This window comes from Alligator sinensis, unplaced genomic scaffold (genome assembly GCF_000455745.1).
Source record: "Alligator sinensis unplaced genomic scaffold, ASM45574v1 scaffold1073_1, whole genome shotgun sequence".
In the NCBI taxonomy this organism is placed as follows: domain Eukaryota; kingdom Metazoa; phylum Chordata; order Crocodylia; family Alligatoridae; genus Alligator; species Alligator sinensis.
The window spans coordinates 933,981-960,664 of NW_005842539.1; the positions used below are offsets into that span (position 1 = coordinate 933,981).

At 43.2% G+C, this 26,684-nt stretch overlaps 1 protein-coding gene across 1 annotated transcript in view; it reads right to left on the minus strand.

The window, feature by feature from the left end:
• Positions 1–3,303: 3,303 nt before the first annotated feature.
• Positions 3,304–26,684, minus strand: part of LOC102373503 (GDNF family receptor alpha-1) — a gene marked incomplete at its 5' end in the record, with an annotated part of 80,863 nt that continues 57,482 nt past the window's right edge. The window contains 2 exons of the mRNA XM_014523802.2: positions 3,304–4,346; positions 7,218–7,268. Of these exons, the coding sequence (XP_014379288.1) occupies positions 4,185–4,346; positions 7,218–7,268 (213 nt within the window). The remainder of the gene's footprint in view (positions 4,347–7,217; positions 7,269–26,684) is intronic.

The window sequence follows — 26,684 nt, forward strand, 5'->3', positions numbered from 1 at the left end:
TACATTCACCACTGATGTTTAAAAAAAGAAGTTGCAACGTATGATTAGTCAAAAGAACTGAACAGTTAGCACAGGTAACTTTTGATAAGGAAATATGAAACCCTTGTTTAAGTATGCTCATGCTCACGTTTTTGCTACCCAAGTCAAAAGAACTGTTCCTCCGAATAATAATCCCTGGCCCAGGCCAGCTCTTCTCTATCATTTTATTCTGTTTCAGCAATAATGAATCCCAGCTGTCAGCACAAGGCACACGACTTCCCGGAGGAATGTCTTCTTCTCCCGCGGTGTTGTAGCTGCCATTCCTCCCTGAAGGTGGTCTTACATTTCATCCAACAGTCTCTGAACTCATCTATCGCTCCGGTCTGCCGCTGCTTCTACCATTTGGTTAGGTCATGCTCTACTTCCTGATGCTCATTCCTCACAATATTGATAGTGTCTCATTAGGATTTCTCTGTAATAGTCCTAACTCCTGAAGGAACAGGGGAGTGTGGGAGACTGAACGTAAGTGAAGGTAGGAATGAGATTTGCAAGGGTTTGTTTTCTTTCTGCTTTTCCCTTACTTCCTATTAAGCATTGCAGTTGTTCATGCTGTTAGTTCAATGGTTCAGACTATATCATTTCTCAAATTAGCAAAGTCCAAAGGCTCAGTCTTATCAGGAGGTCATTTAATAAATAAACCCCCCCCCCCCCCCCCCCCCCCCCAAGTTTCTAGACAGAAGCAATGAAATGTTTTGCAGCTGATTAAGAACTCCTGCTCCTCCTGCCTCTTCCAAGTGATATTTATGAGTGAAATTGCTTGAGGAAAGGGGGCCCGTGCATCAATGGAGCCCCAGGGATCCATTTTTGCAAGGTCCTGAACACCTTCAACGCCCATTGACTTTAATACAATTTCAGGGGACCACGCAAAGGGGATTTAGTGGTGCACTGGGACCCGGGCAGGACCTCCATCCATTGGTGACTTTCACTCTGACTGCAGACACCGTCTCTCTTCCCCTGTCTCGGTTCCTAGTAACTGAAAAAGATCTCCCTTCATCAGAGTCCCTGTACTTTCCCTTTGCAAGAGCTTGGGAAATTCAGACATACGTTACATAGTGCAAAATCTTGACTGTGTATCTCTGCACATTGTGCATTAGGTCTTTAATGTGCTATCTTTAAAAGAAACTTAAAGGCTGATTATTCACTATGAAAAGTGGAAATTTGCATTCAAGACCATTGACTCTGCCTGTTTCATTATGTGATTTACTTTACATAAAAAGCTGGCTTAAAAAAAGCCGTCCAGATTAAAGCCTCCGTCATCGATAGGTACATCCTTTATGTGGATGGTCGCTTGCCTACTGGTAACAGAAGCACACTGAATAAATATGTGAAATCTGGTCCCAGCTTGTTTGCCTAGGACTCAATCCATGCAGTCACAGCAGCTGGGAGTCGGGAAAAAAAAATGAAACAATTTGCTTACTTCACTACTGTAGCAAATGACTGTGTTGACAAGGTCACCATCATCCATGCCACAGCCAACTTCTGCAAATCTCCCAGCATTTGCCTGATGACGTCTGGAAAAACCTCATTAAGTATCAGGCTCATAATTTTATCCCCTGGTCTGTTTAATAAGCAATTTATTTTTAAATTAAGAGTTCAGTATGTTTTCAATTTTATGCAAAAAAATGGTGTGCTTTTTTTTTTTTGGTTAATGGTAGGCATGGCTGTCCTTACAACAATTGTATGATAAAGGTAACTCTTCCGTCAGGTATCAAATAATCCCTTTTGTTATCAGAAGCGAGTTAGTCTATTGTTTACAAAATAATCGATCAATAACTTTTATTCTGGATCATACTGTCTCAGTAATAATCAGTATGATGTAGAGATAATTAGTGGTTATTATTTAATTTAAACAAATGTAGAAAAACTTTTAAAAGGTGTGCATTGAACTAGTAAGATTATTAACATTCCAGATATTACTTGACATATTTAATGTGCTCAGTACAAATACAATTTTTGGGAAACCTTTGTTGATCAAAGATGGGTTTAATCATTTCAATGTTTATGGATTTGTTTCTAAAATATTTTTAATTGGGTATTATCAGGCTTTCTCATTATAATTCTGTAGTCATTAGCATTTCAATACATTAGATTTCCAAATCTTTTGGACATAAAAGTTTTTTTTTTTTTTTATCATGGATCTAGTAATCTTTTCTTGCTGCCACTATTTTTCAATAATTTGATTAGGTCTTACAAGAAAAGCAACAGCAACCACAAGGGATTTTGCTAGTAATGATACACTATACATTTCTTTTCCAAAAGCAGCTCTGATGCCTTTGAAAGTAATTTGCAGTTTCTTATCTGTACAGAATTAAGGAGTAATATTGTCGCATTTGTTATGTTTAGTGGAACACCGTGTCATAGAATTCATTTAGAGAATGCTTGGAGCCTTGTATTACAGGACCGCATTTTCGACTACAAAAGTGAATTTTTGAATTTCTTAGTTACTTTTGGCAATAATAACAATTCCCAAAGATGGATAGGTCAATAGTTTAATAATTTGCTAGTGAAATGTACATTTTGCACACTCCTAAGCATCGTTCTAGTTTATAATTCAGCAATCTGCAGTTTATATTCCTATTGCAAACACTTATCTAGACATTTCAAACTAAGCCTGAGCACATTATGTATGTTTCAAGGCAAAGGCATAAATCCAATGTGATGATCTCTTTTCCTGGCAAAGTTCTCACCTACTTTCAATACAACCAAAAACAGCTTACTGTTGATCATTTCAACGTAACTCCTTGTAACAGTCACCATGCCATCACAGCTAGGTATAAAGACAGCCCTTGCGGGGAAAATGCTGCCTATTTGATGACATTTAAAGCTTTAAAGAATCCCTTCCAGATACTGCAGACAATCCTCATGATCACTCATAGGCTATTGGTGTTAATGAATGAAACCAGAGTGATTAAAACCCAGGCAATATTGCCATTAAAACTAGTCGAACAATTTTATGGGCCCGATCTTGCAAATTGTTATTCATGTCAGCAGTTTCATGAGCTGCAACAGAACTATGAGCGAGAGTAAGAGCTACTCCCACGGATGAGCTTTGGGTGATTCTGCCCTATAATTGGGGGAATGACCCCCATATTGACTTCAACAATGTAAAAAGTGAAAACCAATTTAAACGCTACACTGCTATCTTACTTCCTCTTTTCAGATCCTAACGTGTCATAAGAGAACGAAGGCATAAAGCTCCTTTAACTTTTAAAATGGATATTACTATGCAAATATAAGCAGATAATGCTGTTTTAGTAGAGGAAATAAATCATATGTCATTTATTAAACCAACAGTAAGGTACCCGGACTATATTATTACAATAGAAGCATAGAAGACCAACAGTTGTACAGTTGAAACCCTTTCGCAAAATGTCTATGTTCATCCTCAGATTTAAAGAAGTTTAGCGTTACGATGCCTTCACAATGGTTGCTTCTTGTTAATCTTCCCCCTTATTAAGGCTAAATGATTTTAATTAAAAGATAAAAGTACTGTTAGAAAGTTTTATACCACACACTGTTTTATGAGATTTTAAACTGAAAGACATACATTACACCTGTCTGCGACTCATAATGGCTTCTCAGCAGGGAATGCAGAACCACTTACAGTACATAAACATTTAAGAAGGAGAATGCTAATACACTGAAAGAGTTAAACATCGGTAGCAATCTATCGAAGGAAGAAGTTTCAGAAAGTCCACACTCTGGGAGAACATTCACCATGTGAGAAAAGCCTGGCATCCTTGTTAGTCTGAAGTTCATTTCATTCGAAAACCCAAACCGTTAAATGAGATCAATAGTATCTTAAGAAAAACCGCCATCTTCCTTCGCAGGTAAAGGCCAGAATAAAAAAAATAATAATAATAATAATTAAAAATAATCCAAACAGGTTGCTTTACAGGCAAATTTACATACCGTCTCTTTAAAACACCGCATGCCCAAAAGCCTTTTGGGTTTGGAATGTAGCGCTGCCTCGAGTATTTCACCGAGCCTCTAAATATCACCAGAAGCTATTTGAAACAATTCCAGTTGAATGAAACTGTTTGAGCAGAGTGCCTCAACTTAGCTCGTAGAACTGGAATTTCAGATAAACAACAGAGGACAGGGAACAGATTTTTTTTGTTTAAACATGTCCTTTAGTTATGCAGCTACAAGGTTTCTGACGAACTTAAGACCAAACAGAGAGAGAGTGCGATTGTCATCAGAATAAGCAGTGTGCTTAGATTGACGCTTCTAGGGAGGGCGAATGAATTCTCTGCAGATATGTGACTGGTGGAGACTCCTGCTGTGTTGTCTTTCCCAATAGCGTTCTGCAAAAGACAATACACTTTCCTGGGTCACTGTTAAGCATTTTCATTATACTGTAAAATATTTAGACTGACTTCATAACATTCATCTTTTGTTTGTCAGCCCCTTGCCCTCTAGCATCATGCATTTCCCTGTCCTAAATTTAAATATATGAGGGGCATAAAACAGAATATGAAAAAGACAGCGGTATAAATATGGGCTTCGGTTGTAACACCCACGGCACTTTTAGGGGATGCCATCAGCATAGTTAGGCCAAAGAAATAAGAGTAAATAAAAAAAAAAAATGACACTCTGAGAGCAGGCCCATCTGGAAGGTCTACTCTTTTGAGAGAAAGCAGCATTTTAAAGAGATCTGTATTCAATGTGGAAATTCATTTCTACAAAGCAGATGCTACACTTGCAATGGGGCCCATCTTCTGCAGTCAACAGAAAAGACTGATCAAAAACAAAGCACTGCTGGGATTGCAAGAGCCAGTGGGACCACCATCACAGTAGCTTTATGCTTGGGCCCATCAGCACTGCCACTATCTATTTCCGTTCTTTTGTCATTTTTTCCCTAGTTATGCTTTTCCTCCTCCAATGGTGCTGCGGTGACATACTATAGGCAGCCTTCACGTGCAACTCGAGAACAACAGTGGACTTGACAGAGTATATGGGCAGGGAATGGGTAGGCACATGAAGAGGGGAGTATACGAGCAGTAGTAACCCTCTGCTTGACCCCAGTAAGTGGCTAAGTAATACCATAGGTACTACTGTCAGTCAAACCAGTATGGGGGAAGGGAGGGGAACTAGCCTTCTCAAAGCAGGAGGGACAGGGTGGGCCAAAAAGCCCATCGTGGATGGATGTGGCAGGCATAGCTCAGACACGATACCTGCTTAGAGTGGGGGGTCTCAGTTTCTACTGTACTGAATTCTCCCCACAGCCCCAGGAAGAACGCTGGGGTAAGTCTCCACAGCTCTCCTTACTTGCAATCAGTCAGTTTATCGGTTCCTAACTAGCTAACAAAACTAAGACAGTCTTCCTTAATAACTGTGACATATTAAGAGGCAACATATACCTTTACAGCTGCAATGCAATGTATTTTAGGGACTACTGAAGGAAAGCAGGCCTCTTAGTCTTTACAGAAGTTCATGTACCATGCTATTGGACTTTACTTATGTCCAATTAAAAACAAGGTGTGATCTAAAGAGCTGAGACTGCAACATGGAGCGCTCATTATCTGGGCCAAAAAGCCAAAAAGCTTTGACCATCTGACATTTATTTAGTGGCTATAACAGTGGAGTTGTTGTTTGGTCTTCCTCCAAATGACAGCTCCCCTGCCATGCAACTGCTGTTTCTGGCACTTGTGCAGTTGCAGTCTTATTCCACGTTCAGTGTGGACACACGTGTGCAACTACTGCATGTGCTCAGTAGGCTGTGCTGGCTGGACAGGTACATGCATATTTGGTTGGACCTAAGTCACAAAACGGTGGCAGCAATAGGGCATGCCCTTGTTTTAGTTCAGTAGCCTAGTCGTTAGGGCACTTGTCCAGGAAACAGGAGACCATGTTCTAGACCTGGCTAAACTAGAAAGGACTTGAACCTGCATCTCTCCAACATCACGGCATAGCACCCTACCCACCAGGCCATAGGTTGTCTAGGCCCCTCCTCGGTCCTTCTTTTGAAGCTGTCCCCTAGAAGCCAAGAGACAGTGCTTTGTGGGGCCAGGAGAAGGAGTGTAAGCTAGAGGGTGATTGGCATAAAGAGATGGATACTGCTCTGGAAAGAAGACAGGCCTGGGTCTTTGTTCCCAGTAGAGCAGATGCTTCTCCAGTTCTTTTAGCCAAAGATTAAGAGCTTGAGAAGGGTTTTCTTAATGACTGCTCTGCAAACTAGTGGCTGGAGCACTGTGCTAGCAAGTGGCAGAAATACTGGTTCAAACCTTCTCCCTGGGGCAGGGGCTTCGAACTTGGCTCTGCTGCTCCCTGGGGGAGTGCCCTAACTACTAGACTACCACATAGGAAAGGCACGTCTCCCTGGCTTTTGCTGGATTTAATTGCATGACTTACACTCAGGTATATATACACATGGAGCCACACACCTGCTTGGCCAGGGGGCAGTATCCATGTAGACACTTGTGTATCCACACTGTATGTGGACTAGGATCACGAACACTGCATTAGTGCCAAGAATGATAGCTACGTAGTTTGGGTAACTGCCAAGTGAGCATGTCGAATGAAACAGGATTCTGCCCCAGCTTTGCACACAGTAAAAACACCATCACAGTTCCACTAATGGGACTGCCCAGAGTCTCAGTAGAAAGACTGCAGACTGATAGGCATGGAAACTGAACTAATCTCTCACCTCTGGGGGTGGTCCCCTACGGGTAAGAGTTCAGACAGCCTGGCGGAAAAGCAGAGGGGAAGGCTTCTCGTCTCCAGGGGCTGTCAATCTGCCTCTGGATCTATTACAGGAGTGGCATTTCATTTACTCTAAATCAGTCTTCTGTCAGCCATAAAATGAAGTCTACTGTATTGCTAGGTCTTGGTAAATGCCATATGATTACATGTTCCTGCATATTATTAACTAATTACACTTCCAAGATGCAGCAGTAATTACCAAGTAACCTGCAAAATCACGTACTACATGGTAATTAAAATGTTATTACATCACCACTGTATGGTACAAAGGTAATGGCTACCTTGGGCCCAATTCTGAGCTCCTGATTCAGGCAAAGCTCCTTTTATTATGAGAACTTGGCACAGTCACGATCAGATCAATGGTAGTTTTGTCTAAATAAATACTTCAGGAGTTAGGCTGGGGCTGCTATAGTAGAGTGATATTTCTGCTCCAAAAATATAAAGTACTATTTGAATATGTCTCACATTCTTACCTCGTAACAGAGGTCGGTATCGACAGATACATTGGATTTTTGCTTCTGTACCTACAGACAAATGCAAAAATTATTCAGTGCATGTTCTTATACACATAATACAACAGACAATTCTGCTTGACTAAATTCTGCCTGATTGGTTGGCTTCGTAGTTCTATGACACTATGATAAATGATTATGAATCACAAGGAAATAACAAAACCACCTTCTAGATGTAACAGCACCATTTCAAACAATTTGCAGTTCTAATCCATGCTTAGAATTTGCAATAAAACTTTGAAGCAGTCTATAAGACTAAGAGTTTTGAGGCACAGCCCTTACAGTGAGCAGTGTCATATAAATGCCTATGTATGCTCTCTCACTCCATTATATATATTAAAAAAAACACAGTTCTGTAGAGTATATGTAAAAAAGTCATGTTTGGGCCTCATGGGGAGATACAGAATTGTGCTCTTCAATAAATATTAACTAGGACTTGTGCACTTTAGCTAGGAAATCTCGATTTTTGACTACGGCACTTTTAATACTTATGTAAAAACACATCCTTTGAAAATGTTTTATTTCTACTAATATTTAGAATTTCCTTTCAGATGTTAAAGTGACTGGTAAAAGCATATATTGGGTCTTCGCTGCATTGCAGTCACAGGATCTGTTCCAGATGCCTATAAGACTTTGCAAAAAGAATGTCCCTCAACCTATGTAACTATAAATCAAATTGAACAGTACATTTACATTAGGTTTACTGATTTTTAAACAAGGGAACATTTTAGGTGATTTTTAGGTCTACGGAAAAAAAGGAGCCTGCAAAATAAAAAGAACTGAGGATCCCTAAGGCATTTCTTGTAGTGGTAAACATCTTCTATCTGTTACTGACTACTGGCCCTGTCCCTGCCCCATTACCCAAGTAAGCCATGCTTGTGATGGCAGCATCATAGAAAGACCTACAAAGCAGCAGCACACTGCCTAGCATCAGAAGGTGATTAATGTTTCTGTTGCTGATGGGATGAACTGGCTCAGCTGAGAGTTTTTCTGCTCTCCTCTAATAGCAATAGTAATATCCATGGTGCTGAAAACATTTCCAATACATGGTGTTTGTGGCCGATTTAAGTGCTCTAGTGAACGGCATGCACTGTTTTTTTCTTTGCATATTTCAGAAATATAAACACGACTCAATAAACCACTTGTTTAGATGTATATTTAAGTCATCTTCTAATGGAAAAATCTCTGAAATCTGGGGTTTTCAAACCTAAATGAGTCATTGGCCAGAGCCCATCTTGTAACAGCTTCTTCTCCCTTTGGAAGTTTCATCAAAATAGTAATTTGGTTTTTGCAGAACAACACAGCTCCAACCCGCCGCTGGGTTGTATTAGTTTTTTTGCTGCTGGAGCTCAGATTTCAGTGGAGCGATCTTAGTCTAAACCTGAAGAAATGTCACACTGAATGAGGCCACCAATAAATATGTAGCGTTTTTTTAACCGCACCGTATACAATTTTATACACACTTTAAAAACAGACTGAGTTTCCAGGGCAGCTGCCTTATTAAGATATCCAAATCCTTCACCTGTAGTTTCCATTAGAAAATTTGACATTTATTATTTGAAAATGGCATTTGAGCCTAAATATTGATCTGGGAATCCAAATGCAGGATCTGAATCTCTAATTAAGAACCAAGCTTGTCTCTCTCTCGTGTATTGATGAATATCCATGTTAAGATATAAAAGAAGTCCTTTCATCTTGTGGACCATACAAGATTAAAAACAGTAAATAAACTAAGGGCAAAGGCACATCTTGTAAAAATACACAGAGTGTGTGTGTGTGTGTGTGTGTGTGTGTGTGGTGTCAGCTTTAGAGGTGTGTGATCAAACAGTAGAACAGTTCATTAATAAATACCCCTCTACAAACTGTCTCCTATATACCCTTCCAGTCTACCACACAAATTATTTTAATACTAACAAGCAAACTAGAATATTAAGGCTAAGTGTAACCTTAGGAGCCCAGATGGAAAAATGTAATCTCGACAAGGGAATTTGCTCTAACAAGCACCTTTCCTTTTGGGAGCTATTTTCTCAGATTAAAAGTGACTTTTCTCTTGGTGACAGCCATACTCATTTCACTTCTCACTGGCTTGCTACAAGGGAAAACCAGACAAGCAAATATAGAGCAAATTGAATCTTAATTCTCTTTCTTTTTCATTACCCACTCCCACTGCATCCAATGGCAGAGAGAGCTTGGAAAGAAGGCCTGGAACTGTGGTTCTTGTAGTACACACCACAAAAAGCTTTCTTTGGTAGCTCCTGGCTCTATGTTACATTTTGAAGCGCGCACAGGTTTCTGCCTACTGTTTGCAATGTACTTCCTAATAGGATGCTCCAGGTTTGGGTTATAGACATCTGCACAACCTACAATACAATACTACTATTTCTAATTAGGTTCTGCCTCAAGCCAAGAACTAGATTGTTGTTCATTTTAGGCCTAACTGTATCCATCCAAATGAGGAAGAGAGAACAATGCTATCAGTCTTTGTTGTAGACTCAGTCCCTTCTTCACTCTGTTTAACTTGAAAAATAATACAGGCGAAGCAGATAGCTGTGACTGAAACACAGCAAATATATCTGCATTTCAGACAACTGTTTTTTGAAGTAAATTCAACAGCAAGGTGTAAGAAACAGAAACCTACATAAACAACAAAAGCTTTTCAGTAATTCTGATTAGCGTTCCCTTGTTTTAAGTTGACAAGAGATATCCATCTATGTCTGTTTATTTAATGGGAACCATTTTATCATCAACAACGTTTATTCAGTCTGCTGGAGAAATTCCTTCTCCCTCCCAATTTTCAAGTCATTTTAACAGTCAAGTGTTTGGTTTTTTTCTGCCATCAAGACATAAGGGTTAATTTCCGTCATTTCAAAATAAAACACTGCACCTTCTTTATGTCGAAGGGGGAGAATTGCTGGAAAAAAAAGATTAGTTTCCAGGATGAGACATTATATGCCAAGTTTCAAATTGAAAGAGTACATTTTTACTGCTGAGTTATAAACCTGTAAAAACGGGTTATAATGGAAATGCTGGCATAGGCTGCACTACTATAATATAACAGTGCATCATTAAATCACAAGTAATGGTGGGGTTGGGGGAGGGTGGGTGGAAACTGTGTGCAGAAGAAAGCTTAAGTCCAGTAATGACAACTTAAGGGGAAAATCCTTCCGGTCCCATTCCCAGGCCAAAGAGACCTAAAACTGCTGTAGTTGTGGCTCATGGGAAGAGAACGCCTTTTGGGGAGACAGCTCAGGGCTTAGATGCCCGACTGCCTTAGTGGATACACATCCCTATGGGTATGTATGATTTAGAAACGAGGGACCAGGGCATTTCTTGTGTATCTTATAAAGTTATCCAATACTTTACAGTTTTATAGATAAAGGACTAGAAGATTGGGGAGAGGGGAAGGCTCAAGCTTCTGAACGAGGGAATTTCTGCATCCCGACATGAGCATCTGCAGGAAGAGAGATGTATGTCTGTATACCATGCAGGCTACAACAAATCCCATCTATTATAAGCCTTAGCTTCTTCAGGTCAGTGTAATTTCATACCTGATATACAAGCTACAACATTTGTCCCTACGGCATTAAAAGAAACCTTTTCTAATGATAGCAAAACTGAAGCAGTACACAGCACACACAATGTATTTCAATCCTGCCACATGGAAGTGTGTGAGTTTTCTCTCTGACCACAATGAGAACAGAGCTGGACTCATAAAAAAAAAAAAAAAAAAAAAAAAAAAAAAAAAAAAAAAAAAAATCAGTGTAAAAGAAAAGTTAAAATAGCCAGTTAAAAATACTACCTCTTAGGCTTGAGAACTTTGTTACTGGGTAAAAAAAACCATGGGCTAATGCTTTACTTAGCTGAGACATGCTGCTGAAAGTAAAATTAAAACTTAGAGGTAATAGAGCAACTGAGCTTGGAAAGCCAAATTACTGTCCTCCTTTTCTTACTGCAAAAACAAGCAGTAACTTTGTTTAAATGGAATTTCTAAACCCACCAATCCAGCAGTATGAGATGGGTTGACTGATAAGTGGCTTTGAAGGGAATGTTTAGCCTACTTGACTGTACTCTGAACCGTGAGGTCCTCCAAAGAAGCTGACTCTGCTATTTGTGCATCAGTCCTGCACTAATTTACCCTCTTATACTTCGTAAAAATGTGCCTCTTGCATTTCGAGAGCCAAGTTACTGTGGTAAAAAGCAGTGGCTAATTCTTAAGAACCAGGACATGCTCAAACTCTGTGCAATGTGTTTTTCAATATGTTGCACATCCCATAAGCCCTGTTTTGACCTAGGAGCTGGCAAGCTTTAAACGTCTCCCATAAGGAGCTGTGTGCAAACTAGTGTCTGGGGATTTTGGGCTGGTTTAGAAACCCTTCCCTCTGAAAACAAGCAGCAATGGCTTAATCCCAGCTGTTCTTTCTGGAGTGGAAAGAGAACCAGACATGCTTTCACAGATCAGTTTAGGTACGGCTGAACAGGCACTTCTCTTTTAGCTTGCCCCTGTCTCAGGGTGGGACTACTGAATCGTTGTGTTTTCCCCCGAAACCAGTGTCTTTTCCAAATGGGCTGCTCCCGATGTATCAATCAATCACATACCCTCTTACCCTCTCATCTAAAGCCTGCTCCAGCCTCCCGCTCAGTGACCTATATAAAATCTTCCAGACCAGATAAAAGCCTTTTGCTACTGCCCCAAACCCACACAACCCACCAAAGCCACACTTCCCCATCTCTTGCAGTCCATGGAACCATGGCTTGTTTCCCAGGAAAATTCAGTAACATGTTGGCAACTACATACCTTGCAATTAAAAAGTCAGACTTCCCCCATATCACAGCACCACAGGTTTAATAAATGCATTAAACGTGGTTAATAGAATGTTACCAGGAGCCACGATGGGATGTACATTATTTATGGCTTGCAGCCCAGCAAATAATTCATACCGAATATAGCAAGCATACATTATTCGCAGTGGGTGAGCTGTCAATTCCAAAGTGAAGTGAGCTTTCATTTGGGAAGAAATTAGACCTGAATGCTAAGAAGCAAAGAATGAGCATCTGATCCTCCAGACCAGTGCCTCCTTGATAGCTATCCTCTTGAGGTTTCATGAGACATATGTATTTAAGGAATCTCATTGGTTCAGCCACTAGAAATGCCACTATGGCAGATACTTATTACATGCTTTTTTCTGGTCATTTTAATGGGATGACCGTGTCCTCCTGTCACGTTCTTGGCTATTAACAGTATTAAACAAGGCTTTTAAAAAAGAGGGGGAGAAAAAGGCAGAAATGCTTTTCCTCCTCCCAACTCCTTTGGGCTGGCCACACTCCTGAAACATTCATAACAAATGATGTTACATGTTTTGGGGGGGGGGGGTTGTCGTTTTTTTCCTTGTGTTGATTACAAGGATTTACTATGCAACCAACCTGTTTTCTTAACAGCAGAGCACAAACAATAAGCAGAGAAATACACAGACTGTAAAAATGCAATCAGTTTAACTCTTCTGCACTCACTAAGTGCTGGCTGCATCTATCACAATTGTCAATAGTATTTTCTTATTAGCACAGCAGTACAATACCGCGCTGCAATATAAATTACTTTCAACAGGGAAAACAAGCAAAGTGCATGTCAGAGAGACAGCCTATTAAAATAAAGGATCCAATTCAGCATAAAATAATTCTGAATTCTGCTCCACGCAGTAAGGGTGCAATGCTATTTAAACAGTAAAAACAATAAGCTCTGCAGATTCTCACCATGACAAAGCCAGGTCATCTTTTGCTGAGTCAGCCCTAGAGATGCAAGCTTGGAGCATGGAGTTATCTGCGGTCCTTTTGCCTAAAACTCTGTATTTCTATCATCCCAGTTTGTGCAGCAATACATTTCAATAGCCAGTATTACCAAAACGCTGCCGGTGTCAGCTAGAACTTAGAACTAAATATGCCACATAGTAAAAAGATCTAATTACACATTTCAGCTGGCAGATACAAAACAAACCTCAAATTTCACCTTGAACTCCAACAAGTAAAATGGAAATACACATACATAGGAGTAGTTAGGTCTCTGGGCTGTCACTTATTAAAGTGAACAGTTTCTTAAACCATCATCAGCCAGTCAGCTAAGTTCCTTTCAAGGAGACCTTATGACGAGAGGCTGAGAGCCATGCGACTCTTCAGCCTGGAAAAGTGCAGGCTCAGGGGTGACCTGGTGGCCACCTACAAGTTCATCAGGGGTGCTCACCCGGATCTGATGAGCACAAACTCCTCGATGACCATTTCAGGCTGGACATAAGGAAGAACTTCTTTATTGTCCGAGCCCCCAAGGTTTGGAATAGACTGCCACCGGAGGTGGTTCAAGCACCTACCTTGGATGCCTTCAAGACACATTTGGATGTCTATCTTGCTGGGATCCTATGACCCCTGCTGACTTCCTGCCCTTTGGGCAGGGGGCTGGACTCGATGATCTTCTGAGGTCCCTTCCAGCCCTAATGTCTATGACATCTATGAAATCTATGAAATATCCTAATTTAGAGTCCCTGTCACTTGTAACTCCTGGCCACTTAAAAGCTCCTCTTTGAAGGTTTGCTTGCATTCATCCCCATTGCACTCCTACCACAGCTAGGGGCTTGAGCACTACTGAAAGGGCTGACTGGTTTCCAACTTCTCAAGCACAGTTTGGGCAACTCCAAATGTGTTAGCGTCACAGGGCATGCAGATTACCTACAAATTCTTCTTTCTCCTCTGCAAAAGAGAACCATGCTATTTCTTTTCAATAAGAACTGGTATTTGTCTAGGCTAGTGTCAGAAGTAAAGCAACTCCCACAACCACAAAGGAAAGAGCTCTTGGCTAAAAGGGGATAAAAGATCTGTTAAGGACCCCCTTCTTTCTTTAGGTTGGGAGATGGGCAGAAAGGAGAGCTGGCTGGAAGGGCTCAATAAGCAGGCTGTCCTCATGGGACAAGGAAAAGGGGTATATTTTTGCCCTGTCCTTCCCAACTGCTTCCACCACCTCACTCATGAGACCAGAGTAGTTCTGAGTTTTTGTGCCCTACTACGGACATGACAATTGTCACCCATTTTGAGACTGGGGAGGAATATTCCCTTGGCAACAGACTGGCAAGGGTTGGACTTTTTTTTAATCCATTTTCCCCCCTCCAGTTCTAAAAGCCAATCAGTAGTTCAAGAGGTATGGCTTAAGCTATTACAGCACAACAGATGACAGATATCCAGTACAGGTACTGACTCCAAAGGGGATCTCGAAATCATTGTTTCTCATCTCTTTGGGTCGCGGCCCAAAAGTGGGTTGCAAGAATATTTGGAAGGGTTGCAAACAATCAGAAAAACACAGGAAAGCATGGGTTTCTCCTTGCAGGCTAGCAGCTTTCCAGCCTACAAGGGGCTGCTTGGGGCTAGCGGGGGTGAGGACACAGGGGGCACCATGTCCACGTGCTCTTGCACACATGCATGTGGCGGCCAGGCAGGGTAGAAAGCAGCTTCCACAGCTCCCTACAGGTAAGTCTATGGGGGGGGGGCAGGCATGGACGATGCATTGGGAGGGCAGGAGGGAACACCGAAGACATGTCGGGGGCAGGGGGCATGTAACCCCCCCGCCCCCCCGAGTTATGCAGGCAGTTAAATCTCTGGGGCTGGGGAGGTGGGTGTGTGGGGTGGGGAATTGTGGGGCATGGGGGGGCATGTGCCCCCCAGATTTGTGTGGGCACAGGGCTGCAGCCTGGCCAGACCAGCACAGGCAGGAGCTGCTTCTGTGGCCCAGCCGATGGGTCCCAGCACGGGAGGGTGGAGTGGATCAGTGAGACTAGGTGCTGGCAGCTGGGCCATGGAAGTGGGGTAGAGCCGTGGCCCAGTACGCAAGCAGCTGGCAGTGGGAGAAGTTGGGAGCAGTGTGGGTTTCCCCCTATCCCCCTGTTACTCCTCATGCTGCTAGCAGCAGCTGGTGCAGGGTTCATGGCAGCAGCAGCAACTAGTCTCACTGTCCCGCTCCTTCATCTCATGCTGGGACCTGCCCGCTGGGCCACAGAGGTGGCAGCTCCTGCCCATGCCGGTCCAGCCAGGCTGCAGCCCCATACTCACACAAATCTGGGGAGGCATATGCCCCTCCATACCCCACATACCCAACCCGAGCCCCACACATTGCCAGGTTAGGGCCTGGGGGCATGGGGCAACTGGTTGGGAGTGAAGGGCACTGGCAGGGCTAGGGGGCTGTGGGTCAGGAATGGCCACTGATGTTTACAAATGGGTCCTGGTACAAAAAAGGTTGAGAAACACTGCTCTAGATAATCCAATGATGGAAATGGATGCAAGGAAAGGCATACCCTAAAAAAGCTAGGGAAAGGAACAAGGGCACCTAACTTCTAGTACACTAAGGCAACAACCCTGTTTCCCCACAATCAGGCGATGTGTGGAGAGGACTGGGGGAAGGGGGAGGAGGGAACACATGGCCCCCAGATTTCTGCACTGACAGCAGGGCATGGGACTGTGAGCTGGTTAGAGCCAGGCCTTGGCAGCAGCATGGAGTTATACCCGCCCCCACTATCAATACTTGCGCGCCATCTAGGCCCATAGTGAATACATAGGATTAGAGGGCTGACAGCAGGCAGTGAAAATGCATCTGGAAAGATGATGACTGCACTACAGGATTATTGCTGGGTAACTCCCAGGTGAGTTCAGTTAATAAAGTAGGAGCCTAATTAAACAATAACCCTCCTTTTTGGTCATTCTTCTGGCATGTTTTGGACAATGCTTGTCCAAACTGCTCAACTCTTATCTGAAATTCAAGATTTCATTGGGTGGGAAGGAAGAAAGACACCTTTCAGAAATACCAGACTGGTAACTCAACTCTGTTTGACCAGATACAAAAGTCTTCAAACATTTTTCAAATAATCAGATTTTCAGTGAGCCCAGAAGTGAATACATGAGCTAGTTGGCCAAAATGGCTGACGTACCTAGTGTTTTCTAAATATCTAACCTTTTATGGTGCTACAGTAACTGGTTACGGTTTTGAGTTCTTTTTCAGTCACTCATTTATTTGAGTCAAATGAATTCATATAGTACTTGATTCCTGCTTCCTATTTTTAGGGGATATTATGCAATGTTCCTAATATGGTCTTTTTATGGATTTGCCTCAAGCAAATATTTTTGCATTAAGAAGGGCAGCGAAGAAAATAGAATACTAAAAAGCACAGAGAGAATAACTTTTGCTGGTTCAAGATCTTTTTTCAAATAAAAAACTGAACATCCAGGTAATTCAAAAATCCAGATGTCTGGAATTGTATTATTAAACCCCATTATCCTAGTGATTCATTATCAACATCAAGCCAGTGACATGTATACTAGTTATATCAGGGGTGAGCAAAATACGACCCATATGTCACATCCAGCTCACCAGATTATTCTATCCGGCTCACAGGGCCCCTAAAAAATTTAGAAAATTAATATTTATCTGCCCCTGGCTGCCTGTCAAAGATGACAGGAGCCAGGGGCAGTAGGGCCCAGGAGGAGCCGGCGGCAGGACCAAGCAGTCCAGCAGTGAGGCCCACTTGGCCTCTCCCCACCCCTAGGCTCCCTCACCCTCACTCCCAGCCAGAAGCCTCTGCCTAGCCAAGCCTTCTGGCCTGGGACCATGGGGCTGTTCCTGCCTCTCTTCACCAGACAGGGAAATTCAGATAAGAAAGAGGTGGGGGGAGACAGGGGAGGATCATGGGTGATTTTCCCAGTCCTTGGGGCTAGGCTGGGCCAGCTCCTGCTGAGTCCTGCAGTCGTGGCCATGCAGCTGGGAACCACATGCTGCTAAAGCACTGCAGCAACGGGCAGGAAAGCAGTAAAAGTGGTGGCAAATGGGGGGGAGAGCACACGGGAGTGCAGCTACAGCCAGGCAGGAGGGTGAGGCCCATGCTGGTGCGCTGGGGCCAGCACTGGTGGGGCCCAGAGTAGGGTGGCAGGAGTGCAGGGTCTGCACCAGTACCCCAGGGCCAGAAGCGGGAGGCAGTTGTGTGTGTGTGTGCGCATGTGAGGAAGGGACAGAGTGAGTGTGTGTGTGTGTGTGTGTGTGTGCAGTGAGGGAGGGAGGGAGTGTGTGTGTGTATGCTCATAGGGAGAGTCCCACACTCACACCCCACCATACACATGTGCCCACACCTCCCTCACACTGCCATACACACAGACCCCCACACCCATACTCCCTCACACACCCCAGCCACCCTCCCCTGCACACACAGCCCCCCAAGCCTCCTACCCACCCACACCCCACATATCCACACACATACCCACCCACATGCTCCCTTACCCCACCCCATTGCAGCCCCCCACAAACCTATACCCACCCTCCACTTCTACATTGTAGGTGTAGATGATGCCACCTCCTCAGGCAAATCCTGATCCCACTGGCTTTATTGGGGCTAAGATTTAACCCCAGAGTCAAAGTACTTGAGTGATGATTCTCCTTTCAATGAACAAGTAGGGTACTTAAAGGGTATGATTTACACTGCAAATGAAAAGGGGAGTAATGAATGTGGAAAACACACTCCAGCATCAGCAGAAGAGGGGCTGTCCTTTGGTTCCACACTCAGGAGGAAAGACTTGGCAGGGATGTTTGAACACCAAGCTATGTCGGGGTCTTGAGCACTGGTGTTTGCGTGGGAGCTTTCTCCTCCCCTATGCCATGTTTGAGCAACTGATTGTACTACCTTTTGCTCGAGCAGCTGTACTCAGATATGCTAAGAGGAAAAGACATACAGGATATCACCACAGACATTTGTCAACAGAACCTGCTACCTGAGACTTTGGTTTAACTAACTAAAATGTTAGGGGTTTTTATATCTATTTACCACATACTAAACATATATTTGGTCATATGTGCACACATGTATGCACTCAGACACAGGCACACAAGCACAGCGAAGTATATGGTGGTCATACTTATAAACACAGTCATACCTTTAAAAAAGGACTCAGAGAATTTAATTATCTGAAGATTTAAATTGAGAGCAGATTTAGATTGGACATTAGGAAAAATTTCTTTACGGCGAGGGTTGCCAAAATCTGGAATGGGCTTCCAGGGGAGGTGATGCTCTCCCCTACCTTGGAGGTCTTTAAGAGGAGGCTAGACATGCACCTGGCTGGGGTCATCTGACCCCAGTGCTCTTTCTTGCCCAGGGCAGCGGGTCAGATTCGATGATCTACTGAGGTCCCTTCTGACCCTAAAAATCTATTAAATCTATGAAATGACATTTTCCTTCTTGATATAAGGAAATAAATGGATTTATTGCAGACACAAAGGTAATGTATAAAGTAAAAAGGCCCATTTCTATGAGTGACTACTGGATATGATACACAGACAACTACACCTACAGTAACTGATTTGAATCCTACTGTATTTTTTAACTGATTATAATCCTACTGTCTCTACATGACTGTGCCTGGTGCTGAGTTTTCTTAAATCACAACATGAATTAGAGATTGCTTTGTAAAAATAACGTAGTCTTGAACAGCTGTAATTTGCATTAATTGCAGAATCTTGCATTTCTGGCTCCAAACAATCCAGCTTTTCAAAGGAGACAGAAAAAAAAATGTAAAGCATTGTCTCTCCATAGAGGATTAGGCCCTAATGTGGTAAAAGAACTCCAGGTACCAGCCGTGTCAGGACAGGGGCTGCACTGAACAATGCCAGAATCGCGAGGAATTTCAGCTTATTATCAGAAAACAAAATGCCATTCAGAATAACGCTGCTCACTTTATAGGAAGGTTTATAGGTAAGGTTCTATGTTGAAGGAATAAAAAAAAAAAAAAGCTTATCCTACAACACAACAAAATTCTGATTATCCTGAAAAGGTAAAAAAAGTAGCAAGAGACAAACAGCTAGCATTGAAAATTGCAGGCCAAATGTTTAAAGTTTTGGCAAAGTTATAAGCCCAAACTTACTAAGACTAAAGGGCTTATAATGCAAAATGTTGGATAACCTTAAGTATAAGCACATGGATCAGTTATGTCTATAATAATATAAGAATAATACAACCTACTGTGAATTTTTCCATATGCTTTTCCAGCAAGGCATTCGAGTAAATGGCTTGTACTCTGAGTTACTAAATTATTATGGCATTTTTATCCTTGAAAGTGAAGTTACTATCATACCACACCACTTGCTAGCATTTTATTTCCTATAATATCTATGTTTCAATGGATTTAACTGTGAAGCAAAATTTAAAATCAGGCCAGTAAGCTCTATTAACAGATGTCTTTTAACTAAGTTGTCCTTTACTTGCCCTATCAGTTTTTCACAAACTATTAAAAGCATACGTACAGTACAGAGTTGGTCATTTGAGCCTAGTGGCAGGCTGTGAAATGTCATTATATACACACACAGGCCTCACTAAAGTCAATGATATTTTAGTCATTTACTTGAAAGGGAGTAGAAGTGAAATCTTCAGCTAAAATTAAGGCATGAAATCCTGGCCCCACTGACTTAAGCATATCAGGACTTTACTATAGCACCTCACCTGTACCCATTATATACACATGAACAATGCTGCCTCATATAAATAGCCTTGCTGAAGCTAGTAGAGCTATTTGAACAAGCAGAGAATTTCCATGCCTGTGGTCTGCCCTAATCATCTACATCCCATATTATTACCGGTCCACTCTTCTGCTGTTCAAAGCAACAGGAATTTATCCACTGACTTGCAGAAGAGCAAGGTAAAGCCCTATATAAGCTACATGTGTAAGTAAAGGCATGACAGGATCTAATGCATGATCCACATAATTGCGCTTCCTGGCATGTCATACGTGCAAGGCAGGCAGTGCAATTGTGGGATTCTGGATTATATCCAATTACGCCTTACTGTTGGTAAAGCGGGAGCCTGATCCTGGGCTCTTCCTGCATCAGCAAGAAGCAGGTACCCATAGCAGGGAGCCCCCTTTGCTGAGGGGGCTCCCAGCCATGGGGGCAATACGCAGCTAGGATTGCCCCCAGCTGACAGGACCCTGGATCCTGGATGAGCTTCATGTCATCTGTGGGATTCTGGGTCATGGGTGCAGGTGAAGCACAATCAGGACCAAGAGCCTGTAGCCTCTAGGATCACAGCAACCATGACCCTGAGAGCTTGGGGGCTGTACCCTTGTGGCCGGGAGCCGTGTCAGCTGATGGGGCTCCCCGCTGCAGGGGAGATCCTGATACACATGCAAATTAAAGCTCAGTAGCAACCAGCTATAAAATTAGTACACATTTTTGAGGTCTAACTTTATAGCTTGGTAGGAGCTTTTTATCGTGTGACAGCTACTTTGCACATGTAGCTGGTTTCAAGGTAACTGCGCAATTAAGCAGTTAATTGTGTGTTACCTGTAACATGTAGAGGAGGCCTAACTGCCTAACCTCTACTTTATGTCTCATATTTGAAGTCAGTAAAAAATCCTGTGCAACAGAACTGTTTTCTGCAACCATTTCTGGACCACTCACTCCTCACAAGCATGCAGATATTGGATGTTTTAAACTGTTAACAATTATGCACCATATTTTTTTTAATTATGAGCCCATAATAATCAGATTATGCAAATAATTAGCAGATTATGCAAAATTATGTTCACAGGAAATAATCCTGTTTTGTTTCATCACACAAATCTTCAGTGGAAACGAAGGAAAGGTTATATCCAAGCTAACCATGTATTTATTAAAATCATCAGGGTAATGAAGAACAATAAACAGATGAATCTTAATACTGCAAATGCCCAAGGGTTTTATAAAGTTTGACGCAACTTGTAAAACTTCTGGACTAAGATCCTTCTGTAAGTACCTTTCAAAAGATTCACTTGCAGCGGGTTTCTTGCTTTTCTGGAAGTATCAGATTCTAGCAGACGGGCTAGCCCATGGGACTGTTAGTAAGGTATGTGGCCATATCTCTCTAGGTTTCTGGTTTAATCTAATCCAGGTCAATATTGGCAGCTATTCAGTGATCTATTTGAAACCAGTTAGTGGGCCTAGTCCGGTTCTTTTCTTAGAGAAGGGTGCCATTTGTGTGCACCGAGCCTATCCTCTGGAAGTGCATTTTAGCAGAGAGAAGCCAAGGAATAAATCAGCAAAGGTTTATACAGTGCCATCAGCCTGGGCACATTTCTCTACAGCTTCCTGATCTTTTGCATGAGAATTGCAGTTTTCACAGGAAGGCCCATGTTGTGAGATGTAATTCCATGGTAGGCACTAAGACATAAGCTGTCAAGGCAGGCTACAGCACCAGATTATATGTGTTTTAATGAGGCCACGTGCAGGGGCTTAGAGTTTAGGGACCTCCCAGAAAATTTCAGTCAAGGAGATTACATACGCTTGTTTTAATTTTGTATATGTGCACTTAACAAGGTGTGTTCACAGCAGTGGAGACTACAGTTTTCTCTTTATCCAGGGCTCAAGTATACTACAGGCTGTAGGGGTGTCTCTACCCAGAGCTGGAAAAGGCAGCAGGTTCAAATCTCTGTAGTCTGCTCAGCCCTTTGCCTCCTGAGACGGTCAGCAAAGCAGACCCCTGTGTAGTTGCACTTTCGGTGAACTGGACTCTAGACTGCCAGTACTGTTCCTGGGGAACACCACTCACCTCATCCTGTCACCCAGCAAAAAAACGTTCAGCTACTACTGTTAACTATGGGAGGGCTGTATTTCAACTGGTAAAAAGTGAAAAGTTCTTGTCCATCAGCCCATCCCTGAATCAACATCCCTGAAGTTCCCAAAGGTAGGTATAGACAGGGGCTCACCTCAACTGAACCCATTTACTTGCACCTATTTATATAGAAAGCTCTGAATTCCTCACTTGCAGCGGTCATTATTGAATCCTTACTGTCTGATCACAAACACTCTTCATCGCAGTTATCTGGGTGCTAGGTCAACGGTTGATGAGAACATGATTCTGCAACAGTCACAAGTATACTTTAAGCTAATCAGCCAGGTTGGGACTTATTTTTTTGAAAAGGCCATGTTTTCAAACATTCTCTCTAAATTTGCTGCCTATGTTGTATGCACTGAGTGCAAAATCATTGCATTTGCATACAAAAATTGTGTAACCAAGAGTTCAGGACCTGAATGACCTTGGGGATCTATAATGTATAGGATTTAGGGTTTTTTTTTTTTAATGACTTATGTAAACTGCATAAATCAGGGATTCTCAACCAGGGTGCCAGGGCACCCTGGTGTGCCGTGAGATCCTTTGAAAGCTGCTCCAGGGAGTGTGAGGAGAAAAGCAGATAAAGGTAGGTTCAGGCTTCAGGTCTGAGGTGATGAGCAGAAAAAGGCAGGCTCGGGCTGTCCGTGCCTAGCTGCTCCCCAACCCAATGCCTGCCTCCTCTGCAAGGAGGTAAGCCCTGGAATAAATAAATTACTTCTGAAGTGGGGTGCCACTCAATTCACAAAAGTTCTGGATGGGTGCTTTGAGTCTAAAAATGTTGGGAACCATTGGCATTAACTCCTCTCAGCAGTGCTTTAATCATGATGCTATAAACTTAGGATCCCCCTTACAGTTTTCTCCTGCTGTCCCACTGGCTTTCTGGCTGCAAAATGGGCAAACTTCAGGAGGAGGGCAGATAGTGCCCCACTTACACTTCTTTGGAGAACTACAGAATAGTGTAAGATGTAGATTTGAATCTCTGTGCAGTGAGAAGGGCCTAAAACCCAAGTTTACCATGTTATGAAAAGTGGATGGAGCACTAGGGTATTATGCAAAAGATCATGATTGCTACCATCTCAAAAAGAGGGAATTTCTTCTCATTGGGAACTGGCGCTCAGAAGAGGACTCCAACCTCTGAAACCTGAGGGGGCAGAATATTTAATGTACAACCCTGAATCAGGTGTCTAAACTCCAGCCCCAGCCCCACGCTGAGTATTTCCTATGGGATAGCTCTAAGCAGCTCCTGGCTCAGTGTTCACATTGTTGTGGATCTGGCTGTGTAGGGACCCTAAGCACCTAACTCCATTTCCCTGAAACACCCTGCTGGGTCCAGACTCCTAATTTTTAGACGTCTAAGTTGAAGGTGTCAGAGCCATCTTTATGGTTCACTCCCTAAGTGGGCACATGATGGTACTATACATTAAGACTGTATACTTACACAGAGTATTTCATCCAATGGACCCTTACTAACTTAACCTACTTACATGAAACTTTGTTTAAATGCCATCCCAATTTTGGTTGGAACAGCCAATGGTAAAGAGCATAACCAAACCTATTAGCATAAACCTCTATGTTCTTGCATGGCACAAATTTAGGATCAGGTTTTTCACAGCCATGTGTATAACTGCACCTCGCCCATTTGTGAACACCCAGGTTATATACCCACTTATGAAATACGTGGCATGCACAGCATGTTTGTAGCTGCACATGATTGTTTGGGCACCCATTTGTTCACATGAATGTGCACATTAAGGATTAGTCAGCACAAATTAGGCATGCACAAATGTTTGCACGCACGTGCCCATGTGCATCTGATTTGGGGTTTCTGATCATTAGAGTCACTCTGAGGTTTCTGACAACGCAATTCTGAAAGAAGAAATGCACAATAAAATTCAGCACTTAGTACATGATTGCCCTGAATAGTTGATGCTTTTTTTAAAGAAAGCTATGAGGGAGGATAATCCTATAATTCTTTGAAATACATGCTGTGTGAACCTGGGGGGAAAAAAATCCTGCATTGAGCACAACGGTTGGTCTCCTTACTTTTGGCTTACAGGCAGCATGAAGCATGCAGAAAGGGCTTAACCTGAGGTGGAGCGGTTAGGCTCAGTCCACTGATTAGGACCACAGTCCTGGGTGAAATACGTAGGATCTTATTCTCTAGAGAAAGGAAGAAAATAAACACTTCAAACTCTCATTGATTTGGAAGGCAAGGGACTAAAATGGGTGACAGCTTCCTGTACTCCAGAACTGAATAATAGATTGCAAAAATAAGTGGTGGAGTGAAGTGGTTTAAGGGTAATACAGAGATCTGTTAGGCAGGTAAGGCAGCTGATTAGAAGTCACAGCGATAAAAGGTAAGTAGGGGATAAAAGAGATGTGATTTATTTTCAGTATTTGATTATAAATGTGCACTGAAGAGTATAGGTAAAATGAGTAGACAGGTTAAAAGCGGAATAAAAACATATTTATGTTCAGATCTTTGTTGTTATTAATGCCTTTTATTAGACTGTATGTTAGCCAATTTGGTTAAAAGGCTGTGTTTCATTCTCTCTCCTATAAACTTGGTTTGACTACTTTGCAGATTAAGGAAGAGGTGCCAGGATTTAGCTCCTCTATGTGTGCTATCTTTACAGCATAGATACAAAAAATTCAATATATGATTCAGAATATCTGTTTATAAGGTTTATTATTATATTTAAGTTGCTCATGGGTTCCTTTAAATTTCTTTCCTTTGCCAAGGCTTATGGAAAGGAAACTACACCAACATTATTAATATTTTAAAACAAAGTCTCCTGATCTTACACCTTGTAAAAATACTAAAGGTCTAGATTTCTTTAAGTTAATTTTATAAGACTGGTATAGCTGCCATATAAAAGGGAAAAAAACAACTGTTGCTTATAAAATGTATCTGGTGAGAATTTATACCCCCGTAACTACGGAGTGACTCCACGCTTACATGTGTGTCACTGAGAGTAGGTTTTGACCCAGGAGGACTGGCTTCCACGAGTGACTATATCTGTTCACTCTTAAACGAGATTCACACTATGGCTAGGGACAGACCTTATACATAAACTGGTTTATGTGATCAGAAACTAGTTTAAATCTGTAACAGAACAGACATTCAGTGCACATAAACCAGTTTGAAAATGCCAGAAACCCATTTGAGATAAACCTGGTTGAATGTAGTATTAGACTTAACTGATTTGGCTCAAACTGGTTTATGCGATGTCTGTCCCAGGCCCCTTTCTTGTTTAACTTAAACCAGACTCCCCCAGCATCCCAGCTTGCTCTCTGGGTTGGGCTCTCTACGCCAGCCCACGTGGGCTGGCCCTGCCCCTCTGTTCCCCAGCTGGAGCAGGGACAGGCAGGGGCGGGAGTCTAGTCAGAGAAGGGTTTAATTCCCCAATCTCTGTGCCATCGGCAGGGATCTGAACAGGGCACAATGGCTCCTGAGGCAGTGGGGCAGGGAGGAGGGTTAGTCTCCCCACTACCCCCCCTGGCAGGTAGGTCTGCCTGCTGTTGCTGCTGCGCTTGCTCCCTGCGGTAGGAGGGGGCTTATTCCGCTGGATGCTGCCCCGAGCGCAGACTGAGCTGCGATGCCCTGGGGGCAGAGTGGGCAATAACCCTGCTCCCTGCCCCACCCCAGAGGCCCTGCTGGTGGCATCTGACCCCACCCCCACCAAGCCACTGGAGTGGCAAGTGGGGAGCAATGGTGATGAGCAGCAGCCCCTGTCATGGTTTCCCCAAGTATGCCCCCTTCTCGGTGGGGAGCCACACTGCAATCAAGGGAAACTGCTGCAGAGTATAGTAGTGCTGGGGAGGCTTGGAGGGCTCTGGCCCACTCCAGATGCTGGCACTGCTGCATGCAGCCCGCCACAGCTCTGCCAGCCCTGCAGCGCAGTGCCCCTGCCAGGAAGGGGCTTGTGCTCCCCGACATTATGACAGGGCCTGCTGTCCCCATCAAAGGCCCTGCCCCTTCCCGGTGCAGCAGTGGGGTGTGGGCACAACCAGGCTCCTTGCATGGGGGATGGGGCAGGGATGGGGGTTATGCCCCCTCACTCTGCTGTCCGGTGGAGGGAACAGCAGGGGCTTATTCCACTGCAGGGAGCAAATGTAGTGGCGATGGCGGGCAAACCCGGCTGCCAGTGGGAGAAGAGGGGAGACTAACCCTCATAGATTTAATAGATTTCATAGGTTTTACGGTCAGGAGGGACCTATTAGATCATCGAGTCCGACCCCCGGCCCTGGGCATGAAAGAGTGCTGGGATCAGATGACCCCAGCCAGGTGTTTGTCCAATCTCCTCTGAATACCAGTAAGGTAAGGGACAGCACCACCTCCCTTGGAAGCTTACTCCATATTTTGGCAACCCTCACTGTAAAGAATTTTTCCCTGCTGTCCAGTCTAAATTTGCTCCCCTTCAGTTTGTGGCCATTGTTTCTAGGTACCCTGATGGGCACCCCGATAAAAATGGTATCCCCTATTTCCTGTTGTCCCCCTGATGAGTTTGTACATGGCCACAAGATCACCTCTCAGCCTCGTCTTGCGGAAGCTGAAGAGATTCAGGTCCCTCAGTCGGTCCTCGTAGGGTTTTTCCTGTAGGCCTTTAACCTGATGGGTGGCCCTCCTCTGAACCTTTTCCAGGTTATCCACATCCCTCTCGAAGTGTGGTGCCCAAAACTGGATGCAGTACTCCAGTTGCAGCCTGACCAATGCCGCATAGAGGGGAAGTATCACCTCCCTAGACCTGTTCGCGATGCACCTACTTATGCAAGAAAG